General features: G+C 39.0%; 1 protein-coding gene across 6 annotated transcripts in view; it reads left to right on the top strand.

Annotated features, from left to right (window-relative positions):
- The first annotated feature begins 3,934 nt into the window (after positions 1-3,934).
- Positions 3,935-14,064, top strand: part of RAPGEF6 (Rap guanine nucleotide exchange factor 6) — a 198,127-nt gene continuing 187,997 nt past the window's right edge. For 4 of the 6 annotated variants that reach the window (XR_837223.3, XM_031448949.2, XM_031448951.2 and 1 more), the window contains exon 1: positions 3,936-4,225. Coding sequence is in view for 5 of the 6 variants with exons in the window: in XM_031448949.2 (XP_031304809.2) it covers positions 4,157-4,225 (69 nt within the window). In the remaining variant the exon portion in view is untranslated. Of the gene's footprint in view, positions 4,226-14,064 lie in introns of all 6 variants that reach the window. The other 2 variants (XM_064483808.1, XM_010981135.3) reach the window with 2 other exon arrangements.

Raw genomic sequence — 14,064 nt, 5'->3', positions numbered from 1 at the left:
GAAAATACAAGCAGTCCAAAAGAGATTTTTAAAGAATATGTGAAATTCCCATGTGTCAGGAGAACTTTGGTGGGGTTTTTGGTCATAAAGCATACGCTCAGGTCAGAGGCTTCTTTCTCGCCCATGCCCCAAGGCTTGGTACCCTTACAACATGTCCTTTAAAAGGGACTCTTCCTGATAAAATTATCAGCCTGGACTGATCCCTCCATCAGTTTGCAGAGAGTGCTCTGTCTGGGCTAAGACTGGTCAGACCTCCCACAGATATACCTGTATTTACTCTAAGGAGAGTATTCAGTTGAAGAGGCTTGAGATTTCTTCCTTTCCAAGTGACTATTTAAACAAGGACAGTTCAAAAACGTGCCTTTATATTCATCTCAGTGTGCAAAGTAAGATTACTGATAAAGGCAGTGTTACCTAAATTGTCTCAAGGGGAATAACGTTGAAGTGTTATGTAAATTTATGGAAGATACTGCTATTTCCTGAAGAAACTTTGCCACTTTTACATCACACGTTTGGTCCAGCACTCACAAGTTAATATCCTTTGCTATGTTACAGGGGCTGGAATTAAGATGGGTCTGACTTGTCCAGAACTTGAATTAGTTTAGTTTTCAAATCTGGTCACATATTAGAAACACCTAGGTAGCTTTTGTAAAGTGTTAATTTCTAGACTTCACCCTCAAAGATTCTCATTCAGTGATAGAAGCTGACCTGGATTTGGCCCAATAAGTGCTCTTACTTTTCTACTAATAGTGACTCAGTCTCCCAGCATACCCCAAATCTCAATTCTCTACCCCATTTCAGGTGCTATTTAAACCACTCCCATCTTTTTGTTGATTTGCTGCTGTTCTACAAAGATGGCCACATGATCATGTATGCCTAACGAGCATTCAGTTTTACATAATACAACAGTTGCCTAACCAGACATCTTTCTTTGCAATTGGAGAGCAATCAAGTGCCTTTCAAACAACAAAATCTCCTGTTAATCACTTAGTCCTTAGATAGTTCCATTTGTTCATTCAGCAAATACAAATTGAGCACCTCTTATGTGCTAGGCACGGATCTGGGTGTTTGGGACACAGTAGTAAATAACACAGACTTTCTCATGGGGTTGACATATTTCCTGCTGTCTGGTTGTGGTGACTATGACAAAAATTAAGGTAGGGTAAGGAATTAAGCCACTTTTATGTTTTAAGACTTAACAATATTTTTATTTTCCTAGGATTTAATTACTCTCATTCAGAACCGTTATATTTTCCTTTCAGATTCAAGTTGATGCTGGTGAGTCCTATCCCGGAGGTTGGCTTTTCTCTGAAAATAGTTCCTAGAGCTTTCAGTGTTTTCATTTTTTTCAACTTACCAGAGCATAATAAGGGATTTTAAAGGACAAGATAGATTTTGAAAATATGCATGAACTTAGACATGTATAGTTACAGTAGATATTAATATACTGTTTTTTACTGTTGCTATCTTATGATAAAGCCCATATTAGTAAGTTATTTTTGTATACTTAATTCATTTTTCCTTGTTAAGTATTATATAAAATGAATAAATATACATGAACATAACCATCACTTAGGTCAAGAAGTAAATCATTTTCAGCAACTCAGAAGCCCCCATCTCCATGTGCCATATCCTGATCATAATCCTCTCCCTTCTCATTTTTGTAACAACCTGACTTTTGTGAACATTTCCTTGTTTTCTTTTTATAGTTTTACTTCTGTGTATGCATTCCTAAGTGGTATACTTTAACTTTACTTGTTTGAGTTTTGCGTAATTATGCTCCATATTTTCTGTTTTGCTTTTTTTTCTGTCAGCATTATGTTGGAGATTCATTCATGTATTATGTAGCTGGTATTCCACTGAAGGAACATTCAACAATTTGCCCATTCTATAATTGATGGACATTTGGGTTATTTCCAGTTTTTTGCTAATATGAAGAATGACCATTTTTGGTTCATCTTTTCTAGTGTACCTGGGTATTCTTTAGGACATATATCAAAGGGTGGGCTTGCTATGAAAGGGTATGTTAAGTTTCAGCTTTACTAGATAACTTTTCCCCCCAAGCGTTCCCACTTAAATGGCAGTTTCTGAGAGTTCTGTTCTTCCATGACTTCATGAATACTTTAATGTGTTTCTGAATAGTTCTAATTTTTTTTAAAGGTATTAATTCTTCAAACTTGAATTTCTGCTTTAGAGAAATCACTTTCTAGAGGTAAAATAATAGAAATATCAGAGTGCTTGGATTGTGCAGGCAGCATCCTAAATGCTTCACATAAATTATCTCATGTAATCTTAAGAGAATCACAAAGCAATAGGTCTTCCTATTTTACAGATAAGGAAACTGAAGTTCAAAGATATTAAATAACTTAAAGTCATTTTACTGGAAATGGTCTATTAAAGACAAAAATACAGATGTTTGCCCCTAAAGCCCAATTTTATGGTCATCGTGCTTTAATTCCTTTACGCTTTTTTCAAAATATTCATGTGACTCTGGAAATATCCTTGAAAAATGGAAGCGATAACGTTTGTAATCTTACACAGACCTTTGGGAGGAAATGTTTATAAACACATAAAATGAAGAAAATGGGTCATTACAATTCCCTGTGATCTATCGACAGACATTTTTTCCAGAGTGGATGGGTTGTAACTTCCCTGGTAAGATTTTTGTTCTATACTCAAAAAGGAAAAGTGCTAGTATTATGTTGTAAACTTCAAGTATGGGCAAGCTGAATGACCAACGGAAAAATAAACCCTTATTAAGGCCTTATTAACATCAGCGATCATTACCAGGTCTTAGAAACAGTGAATGTTGCAGCCTGAACTCTCCTTTCCCTTTTGTTACTCTGAAATATAATTTTCTTACCATGTCATTAAAAAATTAATGTGAAGTGTCATAATTGTAAATAACCGAGTTATTTAGTGAACCAATTGCTGTGAGAAATACTAAGCTGTATCTAGATGTAAGCTGAGGGAGCTTAAAATAGAGTGGAAAAGGACGTGCCTATGTGGCTCCAAAGTAAGGAACTGGGGGACTGGTGCGGCCCATCCGTAAGCTAATGAGATGGGAGTGAAAAGAGCTGTTTTAGGACAATGGATTCTGGAATTCTGTCAGTTAGCTCAAGTCTTCTGTTTTTCTTAACAAGGAAGGGGCCAGTAAATAAATGCAAATTTGCCTTTTTCAGTCGGCTGGGAAACAGACTAGTATGTAAAATGCAGTGAGAAAGCGGTCACTCCTGAGTCCAGGCAACCCGAAGGCCCGGTGCCTGGAAAGGGGTTGGGCGGAGGGAGAGCTGCCCTGGGCACTGGTTCTGTGATCGCAGTCCACACTGACTTGGCGAAAGAGCGGTAAACGCGCTTTCTGCAGGAAAGGCGGCTGCCCACCCCGTTCAAGGCCGCGAAGCTGCGATTCTTCAGCCCTGATGTCCAGACGTCCGTCTTGGACAGAGCAGGTACTTCTTAGGAGGCCTCTTCCACAACAGATTCATTTTATTAGAAGACACGCAGGGAAGAGAGTGTATGAACTTCCTTGTTTGCCGAATGGCAGCTTCGATTTCCGTAAGTTCTCCAAAGGAGCGGTGTCGGACTTGCAGAGATGGAGCCCGGGCCCGGGCGTGGGGACGCCCGGAGCTTCTGGATTTTAGCACAAACAGAACTCTCCACCGACAACGCCTTCCTCACCGTTCAGCACCTAACAAGCTATTTTTGCTCAGTACTTCACGGCGAGTTTCCGGCCCCTCGAGCCGGAAGCTGAAGCTGCGGAAACCGCAAATCCGAGGCGGATCCCGTGCCAGGTGATGTCTCGCGACGTGTTTTTAAATCTCACGAAGAAGGGCTGGAAGAGGCTTAACAGCACCGCCCCAGGTTTTACGTCATCGCGGAGACACGCCCTTAGGCGCTCGTTTGCGTGCTCGCGCGTGCTGCGCATGCGCACTCTCACTCCCCCGCCCCCGCGCGGGCTTTCCTCTGGCCAGTCGCGCGTGGGTTGAGGCCCCCGGCGGGCGTTGCGAAGGTTTGTTTGCCAGAGAGCGGTCCCCGCCGCACTTCGGAGTTCCCTTCTTCAGTGAGGGGAGAAGAGGGTGCAGACATACTAGGTGAATGGGCTGTCGCGTGGGCTGCTAAGGCCAGGCTGGAGAGCGCGGCGGCCGGGGCCGCCACCATGAACTCACCGGTGGACCCCGGCGCTAGGCAGGCGCTGAAGAAGAAGCCGCCCGAACGGACGCCAGAGGTAAGGCCGTCCGACCCCGGCACGCTTCCCGCCGTTCAACAGACAGCGTCCCTCTGTCCGTCCGTAACTTTTGGCGATAGTCCCCTTGCCAGAGCTTCGCACCTGCTGCCTGGGTGTCTATTTTCTACGTCCCCGACCCTGACCTGGGCCCTTCTCGCGGGCGGGGTGACGACTGCCGTTCCTGCTAGCGATGCCGCCTTCCCCACACACCCGTCCTTGCTAGTGACTAGGAAGTGTTTTCTACACGAAAGCACCATTACTAAATCGTATTTCCTCAGGGTAAAATAATGGGTCTCGGAGTGAAATTGCTCGTAGGTAGGTAGGCTGTGAAAAACGAGGTGGAAATTTAAGTGAACTGTTAACAGCCATGTTATTAAGAAATAACTTCTCTTTAAAGTTCCTTGAAATACTGTTCAGTTACCTAAAGAACGATAAAAATTTTCAAGGTCAGTTTAAAACTGTATCCAGTCAGTTGATGAATTCTGGTAGAGAATTATGCGTATTTGAAGATCAGTTCTGGAGGTAGTTTTTCAGATTATGTCATTGGGAAATTTTACAGTATTTTGTGCTTGGATCCAAAACTTGCTGCATTGGGTTAGCAGTAATGGCATCAGCTTAAAGGATTTGACTTGACCTGAAGGCTGTTTTTCAGGCACATAACTAAAACCTGGTAACTTTGTATGCCCCTATAGAGTGTTTAGATTTGGGGTAACTATATATTTGGACAAGTTTCCATAGTAAGTGATATGTTTCCTAAACCAGAAAGCAGAAACTTAACAACAATCTGAATGGATTGTTGGACTTGTATGTAATTGCAGTAAATGAAAGGAAATGTTTTGCTTAGTTCTTCCTGACTCACTTTTGAGTTTTTCAGATTTACAGTGGTTTGCATAGCAGGTCTCAGAAGTCTAGGCGGACCTTTTATGACATGGCATTATTCAAGCTACAATTGTAGCTGATGGGTCAAACTTTATTATTGGAGATCCTGGTCTTTGCATAGTAACAAATCAAATTCTTTCACTTTCAACAGTCCCCATTTTGAGACCTGCATTTATAATCTTATGTGTCTTCATTTCCCTGTAATTGTTAAAGTCATTGTGAGCTCATTGAAGGCATTCACTTTGAACAGGTGAATCTGCTGTAGTATTTATGTCATTAGAAAATAGGGGAGGAAGGTATAGCCCAGTAATAGCGTGCATGACTAGCATGTACAAGGTTCTGGGTTCAATTCCCAGCACCTGCAATCAATCAATGAATACCTATTTACCTCCCCCCAAAAAATTTTAAAAAGAAAGTAAATATCATACAATGCTTTTAATGTAGGTTTTACTTTTAAATGTTGCTTATGATAAAATTACATTTCAATAGGAAAATATTACTGCTCTTTAATAGCAGATTTACCTAGTTTGAAATTGTCTATCATTGAGCCTTAGAAAGTTTTCTGAACGGTTCACAAGGTTATGTTGGCCAGTGTGTGCTGTGTTAAGTACTTTATCTTGTTTTACTGGAACAACAGCATTGCTTAAGGAAATGCTAAACAGCTGCCCACAACAGGCTAGAGCTGTGACAGGTAGCAGCATAACCTGTCACCTACTTGATTCATTGGCAGTACTTTTGAATGAGTGTAGAATTTGTTTGGGGTACAAAAGTATGAATAAAGAAGTGGTAACTTGAATCCTAGTGATAATTTATTTGTGATAAATAATTTGATGAAATTCTCACAGGGTCATTTCTGTTTTCAGAAGATCCTTATTCTTTTAGTTGACTCTTAAGGGTCTCTTATAAGTAAATGCGTTCAACAATTATTTATTGAAAGGTTACCAGTTCAAGGGACTATTTTGTGCACTAGGATGTATCAGTGAACAAAATAGGCCTGCACTAATGGTGTTTACATTCTAGTAGAATGGGGAGGCTGGAAGGCAAGTAAATATAATAAACAAGTATATACTTGTATAATTATGTTAGCTGATAATTGCTAATAAGAGAAAAGAGCAGGATAAAGGAATTGGAAGCAAGGGGCAAAGGCTGGGTACAGTTTAAAATAAAGAGAGTTGGTGTGTTGGTTGAGATGAATTTTGATGAAAGTCTTGATTCTTGTGATAGAATCAGCCAAGAGATATATAAGGAAAGAGCTTTCCAAGTAGAACAGTCATTGCAAAGGTCCTAAGATAAGAGCATGCCTGGTGCATTCAGGAAACAGCAAGGAGCTCTGAGTGACTGGAGAAGAATAGTAAGTCAGATGAAGTCAGACGATAGTGGTGATATAGGATGGAGCATATCATGCAGGATTTTGTATATCATGAATTCTTTGACTTTTATTTTGAGTGAAAGAGAGTTTTGTTTTCTGCCAAAATGCTTTAAAGCAGAGGTGTCATATCCTACTTGTAAAAGAGTCCCCTGATTGCTTGCTGAGTTGAGAATAGCGTAGGAGCAAGAATAGAAATGGGACCATCAATTAGAGGCAATCACATTAAAGCAGGAAAGAGATGTTCATAACTCAGACTAAAGTGATAGTAATGCAGATGGGCAAGAAGTGGTCAATTATGGAAATATTTTGAAGGTTTAGCCAACAGGATTTGCTTAATGGATTAGATTTATGTTTTGAAGGAAAGAAGAATTGAGCATAATTTCAAAGTTTTTGTCCTGAGCAACTGGAGTGTTGGAGTTACCATCAAAGAGAGTTCGAGCTGCCACCAAAGAGAGAGAGAGAGAGAAAGCTGCAGGAGGAGAGGAGTGGATCAGAAATTCAGTTTTGAACATGTCACATTTGAAATGTCTATTAGAAATATTGAGTAAGGAGTTGCAAATACCTTTTATCATTATTTCTAGAGAGAAGTTTGGGCTGGAGATAGAAATTTTATAGTCATTACCTTACAGATAATGTTTAAAGTCATGAGACTAGATAAAATTACCAAAATAGTAAGTGTACATGGGAATAGAAGAAGACCAAAGACAATGCCCTTGGGCACTTAGATCACTATAAGGTCAGGGGAGAAGAGCAGAAACCAGCAAAGGAGAATGAGTGGGAGTAAAGAGTTCAGTGGAAGAAAAACCAAGATAGAGTGGCGGTGTCCTGGAAGCTAAGTCAGTAAAGTGTATAATAGAAGGGGATAACATTCATTTACTCATCTTATTTTCCCTTGAATACCTGCTAGAGTACAAAGCATTGTGAAAAAATATACAAATAGATAAGAATCACTGTCTTATAATCTTGTAATCAGATGTTTGCATCATACAATTAATGAATAAAGAAGTCTTCTGTTTGTTTCTTGGACAAAATTAATGGTTTCTTTATTTTGAACCATCTGTTGTCCTTACATGAAACTATCAACTCAAGCATTATCCAAGGGAGCCAGACACTGAGAATGGAAAGTTTTGTAAAGTATGCCATTTAGAACTGTGTTCTAACACAATTTTTACTTTTCTGGCCATTTCTCCTACTTTGTAGATTCAGCTTCCACAGCTCATTGTCTTTCTTGAACTAGTTCTCTGATTTCCTTTTCCACTTCACAGAGTTTTTTTTTTCCTTGGAAAATTTTAGACTTAAGTACTCTTTGGGAAGCTGAGTGCTCTAAAGCAACCGAAGCCATTAAGGTACTCATTTTGAGTCGTTATACCAAAATTAGAGATGCCACAGTCAAAATTGAGACCTTGAATTTGGCTTTTTCTCAACTCAGTCCCTATTCAATGCCATCCTTTCTCTATAGTCTTTCTTTTTTACCTCAGAGTGAGCACCTTATTTTTCTTATATTTCCTTCTCTAAAGGCTTAATGCCATGCTTTGCACATATTAAATCAGTAAATATGTTAAACACAACAAAATTTAGAATTAATTTGTAAAGTCCTCATATTAAAAAGATAATACTTTGTATTCATTAGAACTGCTGATTCTATCCATTTTGGGTGGTCTCATTCAGCAGATTGGCTTCAGTTAATTTTTATAGGCTGATGCCTAGGACCATCTTACTCTGTTTCATGTGCTTCAGATCCGTGTATCTAAGCCCTAAATTATCCTCCAGGTTCTTCAATCACTAGTCCTAAATTGAAGCCATCGTCATTCCTCTTCATTATTCTGCTGCTGACTGCCCCAGTTGCTCAGTCCAGAAATTCCCCCTGCTTTCTTCCTTTCTGTATCTAACTGTCCACTGAACCTTGTTAGATTTTTCATGTTGAATCACTCTCTACTTCTTCCTCTCTAGCTCTGTTACCCTGGTTCAGACTTAAATCATTTTGCCCCTGAGTTTTTCACTTCAGTCATTTTATTGTCATATTGTGCTGGAGTGATCTTTCAAATACTCAGATCTGGTCATGTACTATTCCTGCTCAGAATTTAATTATTTCCCACTGCCTAGATAGGTTAGCAATATATGTTATCACCCAAGTCATTTTCAAGAGTAAGAAGTGCTGTTAATATTTATGCTAGGATAACAAGTTAAAGAAGGACTGTATCAAGCAAACTGAGCTGTGTGGTTACCTCACCCAGATGATAATGTTAATTTATCCATTTATTTAACAGATGGTATGTGACACACAATACTAAAAGCTGAGGTTGTAGAGAGAATTTGAACATGGTCCCTATTTTTCAGTGACTTAAAATATTAGTAAAATGTTAAGGTAATTAATGAAAAAGGTATGGATAGGGCACCTTGGGACTGTAAGTGGAGAAAGGAAAAGCTTCTTGGGGAAGCATTAAGTAAAATCTTAAATATTGTGAATAGCTGTCTGGATGTTATCCAGAAGGGAGGTCATTCCAGGCAGAGAGCAACAGGAACAGAGGCACTAATGGTGACAAGCCAGGTACATTCGTAGAACAAGAAGCCAATCTGTAAGTCTAGAACATACATTCTCAGTGGGGTGATATCACTGAAGGGACAAAACTTGGGGTTTTTTGGGGGGGGGATAAAAAAACTTAGGTATTACTATGATTTGTGTAGTAATACCTATACAGAACTCACCCCTACCTGATAAAGTCTTATTCCTTAATATTTAATTGGAAGTGGGGTGCGCTTATGAAAAAATGTCTTAAAATACTCTTTGGGAGGGATGTGATAATGAAAAATGGTTGCAAAACACTGGGCTAGTGTATGGGGTATTTGTTATGTGTGTGAGGGTTAGTACATGGTATTGGATGTTAAATGTTGAAGCTGGATATAATAGCAGGTTTGGATCATTTCAGGGATTTGGACTGGATCTTGTAAATAAAGGAGAACCATTGAAGGGTTTAAAGCCTAGAAATAAGATCAGTTTTACAAAGATTACCCTGTGGGTGTTGTTGAAGATATAGGGTGGTTGGAGGAGGGGGAGGCTGTGGGGAGAGGTGCAGGCCAGCTACACCAGAGGCAGGGTTGTTTATAGTAGGATGAGCAAGTAACATTTTGTCCAAACCAAGATACTTTTCTCTGTGAAAGGTAAGACTATTAATGGTTATATCAGGATAACAGGGAAACTGGGAGATACGGTCCTGGTTATAGGAAACAAATGCAGTGGTCAGAAGTGAGATAAGACAGCAGAATATGTGATAGTGAGAGAGAGAGGAGGTAGAATTGGCCCAACATGGTCACTGATTAGATTGGGAGTGTATACCTTCCACCAGACTTTTTTTTTTTTAACTTTGAAATTGATTGTAATACACATACAATAAAGTCCACATATTCTTAAATGTACAGCCAGCTTAATTTTCACAAATATATTTAGCTGACACCCAAATCGTGATACAGAATATTACCAGCACTCCAGAAACTCTCCCTTTACCCCTCTTAGTCAATACTCTTTCCCAAAGGAAACTCTTATGACATCTTTTACCATAAATTTGTTCTGCTTGCTTTTGAATTTCATTTGAGTGGAATCAAACAGTGTGTATTCTCTCCAGCAACCAAGAGTACTATGAAACTATCTTGGTTCTTTGCATTTTACCTTTGGATTGGACTTTGAAACTCCTCTCTTGGGTTTCCTTGATCTTCATTCATATCCTTTATACCATGACTCACCCTTTTGGATTGGCCACTTCATTCTTTTGAAGCCTACTCTTGGTGTAACTGACTCTCAGCTGCAGATGATGCACTTCAGGCCAAGATAACACTCTATCCTTAATGTTCCTCTCAAGCTTTTGCGGTAGTGCTGGGGTAAGTCTGCAGAACTTCTCTGTCTTTTGCTTTTTGGGGACAGACTTGGATTGGGAATAAGAGCGAGGCAGAAGTTTAGGTAATTTCTAAATTTCTCATTTGGGTAACTGTAAGAGTACATTATTAAAGAGCAGGATTATGGTAGGAGGATAATTCGGTTTTAGTAAGGGTATGAGACTCCCTACAGGGGATACAGAGATGTTCAGTAAGCATTTGGAGCTTCATATCAAGCCAGGTTATGAATCTGGGTTGGTCTGAGAGTATATATAGCATATGGGCCCTAGGTGAAGTCATGGGATTGGTAGGAATGCTAATGGTGAAAAAACCGTGGAATACAAAGGCAGACCCTTTGGGTGCTCTGATACCAAAAGGGTCGGGGAAGGAAAAGAAAACTGCCAAAGAGAATGAAAATAAATTGTTTATAGAGGGAGGAAGAGAACAGAAGAGTGCTATTAAAGGAGGACATTTTGGAAAGAAATCCCTAATCATTAATGTCAGATACTGGAGAGTTCGGGAAAAGTGAGGATTGATAAATTCTTGGGTTGCTTCCATCAGAATGATTTCAGTGAATTGAGGAAAGAGTCTGATTGCATAGATTAAAGAGAGTAACTAGACCCAAGAAAGTGAAGGCAGCAAGTATACTGTTTCTGAGTTTGGCTCTGATGGGAAGTGGAAAGATGTAAAGTCCTCCATGATGTTCTGCATAGCATTCTAACCTTACCACCCCTCACCCCCAAACACAAGCATTTTAACTACTTATAAATATCTTAACACAGTACTTTTCAACCTAGGCTGTATATGTTTCTCAACCTAGGAAATTTTTTTGATGCCCAGGCCCACCTTTCATTTCTTGAGTTAGAACCTTCTGGAATGGAGTGTTAAGCATTGATATTTATAGAAAATTCCCTGAGTAATCCTGATTTATAGTCGGAGATTAGAAGCATTGTCCATTGTGCTATATTTTCCTGTCTCTGTGTTTTATACAGGATGGAAAAGTGTGGAGCAGTGTTTACTGCCCTGAAATTTTGCATTTGGACAAGCCTACTTCATATCTCGGCTCCAGCACTGAGAATTTGAATGACCCTAGGAAAGTCACCTAACTTCTCTAAGATTGAATATCTTGGGGAACTGTTACGTGGACTAAATGACATAATATATGTGAAGTATTAAGCGAAGTGACAGTTACAATGAGTACTCAATGAATGATGGCCACACTTATTGGCTTGCTGTTTCTTTTGACTGGAACACCACTAGGCAAATTCAGACTCCTCACTGAAGTCTCATTTCCCCCTCCTTCTCTGTGTTCCCAGGATACTTTGCATCTTCCTCCACCTTAGCTATTACTGTACTGTGTTATGATTACTTGCATGTTTGTCTCTCTGGCTGGACTGTAAGCTCCTTGAGGACAGTGACTGTATTCTTATCTCCCAGTTCCCATCATGCAATTCTTGGTACTTAGTAGGTATCCAAATACGTGTAGGGTAAATGACTTTAAAAAGAAAAGGAGTGTGAAAAGTACTGTTCGTCTTTCTAGTAATGATTTTTATTGATCTAATATTTGAAGTGCTGGGATAAAGAGACTGATGAAGTTTGACACAATGGCAAAGTTAGCTATTAATATTCTTATTAAAATATGGATAATATGCAGTTACTATAAAGAAACTGTTTTACCTGACACTTCTTCAGAGATGATTCAAATAGAGGAACTTCAGCCATACCTTGAAACAGGAACTTCTTTTTTTATATGGGTTTGAAACACACTTGCAGTTTTAACTGCAGTGCCAGTACTAACTTTTCATGTGTTTTTATCAGGATGGGTTAAAACTTTTGCTAGGCAGATACTTCATGCTCAGCCAGATGTTAATGTAATTTCCCATTTACAATCCAAGAAACGTTTTTTGTAAAAAAAAAAAAAAAAAAAAAAAAACTAGCCTATTTTTTGTTACTAAAGTTAAAGAGGGAGCTACGACTGAAAATAAAATTCAGAATTTTTAAATTATTAATTTATTTCAGAATATAGGATAATAGTCTTTAAATGTACACTTGTAGAGGTTTTTTTCTGAATTGGTAAAAGAGCACCATTGTAGTTGGAATCATTTTTGAGTGAGTCACTGTATGCATCCCTGAGGGTGGCAGAACAAAGGTTCTGTTGTGCTTTTCTACAGCAGATGCACATTCAGAGGGTTCCTTGGAAAGTAAAAGAACTTATTTATGCTTCTCGGGCCCTCTGACCTTCATTTGTAAACCCAACTGGATAGAAAGGAATACCAGATCTGGATGGGACCTTTATTAGACAACTTCTCTTCTAGGCACCTCATTTTACATGTATTGAAGATTCCTAACTTGTGAAAAAACTGTGGCCATTCACCGTAAGATTTTGTTTCTGAGAGATGAGGAGCATTCCTGAGGGAGAATTCTGCAAAGAGAAGGAGCAGCCAGGCACGATGAACTAGACAAAGTCATATTCTTAGAAAGGAATATGTGATTGTGAGCTCTATAATATTGTGGTTATTGTTTAACTTTACCTTGAACCAGCCTGTGTAAATTGAGACCTGGCTATAAATAAAAACTGAATGAGCCACTTTATTAAGAACTTGAGGTTATGGAGGCATAAGCAGTCCCTATTTGATGTTCTCCACTACTCAACATTCTCTAGTACTTTGCCATAAACTGAAACTTTGGCAGCTGTAGTGCTTCAGATTTTGACATATGGCAGAGACAGTGAGGTTCATTGGACAGGACATTTAACATAGTAGAAGTAACAGCACTGCCTAGCCTGTGTTGGTGAAAATGCACACGCACACACACATGCACACACACACACCATTCCCGAAAATACACACACACACCCCATTCCCCAAAATACTTTTATCTGGTGGGGTCAAGAGCTAATGAAATGGGTTGCATACCGATAAAGGAACTGAGCTCCACAGAGGTAAACTATCTTGCTCAAGGTCATATGATTCATCAATGACTTCCTCAGTCCTATAGCACCCCACTGCTTTTTGTTTATCAGGGCAGTCAACTTTAGGTTCTATCTTAAGCTTTGAACTTTTGTTTCTTTACTGACATGTATATAGAAGCCTAATATTTTCCTAAATAAATGCCTCTTGTTTAATCTTGCTTGTACTAGATGAAGTGCTTTGAAGTGCCTGAGTCAATTTAATGGAAGTTTATAATTCTCAAGTTTTATGTAGAATGAGAAAAGGTCTGCTTGACATGTGATTTCTTATACCATTTTGTTTTGTAACTGTTATTTTCAGAGGATGGTAGCCTATTTTAGTTTGGTTTCCTTAAAGTATTTAACTAATATAAAAAGGCTTCATCACAGTAGATTTTTTAGAAAAGAGTTTTTATAACTGTCACAAGTGCCAGCTGAAGTTTAGATTTTTTATGAGCCCCTTAAATGACTGAGACAGAGTTGAAAGTATACTTTTTCTGTGGAAGACTGCCTAATGTGTATTTACGTGGTAAACATTTTTAAAGCACTGTTTTTAAGTGCCAGGAATAAAAGATTAAAGTTCTTTCATTAGGGGAGCAAATAGGCAAGTACACAGAGAATTAAAATGCAGCCTGGTGTAGTACTGTGGTAATTGGAAATACCAGGTCCTCGGAAGTTTGTATAAGATCTGTTGGGAATGAGGAGTAAAGGGTAGGAAGGTGTCATTCACATTGTTTTAGAAAAGGGAACCCTGACTTGTGTATAGATTAGGACATA

This window comes from Camelus dromedarius, chromosome 3 (genome assembly GCF_036321535.1).
Source record: "Camelus dromedarius isolate mCamDro1 chromosome 3, mCamDro1.pat, whole genome shotgun sequence".
In the NCBI taxonomy this organism is placed as follows: domain Eukaryota; kingdom Metazoa; phylum Chordata; class Mammalia; order Artiodactyla; family Camelidae; genus Camelus; species Camelus dromedarius.
Note: the sequence above shows the minus strand (reverse complement) of the source record. Positions and strands in the feature narration are given on the sequence as shown.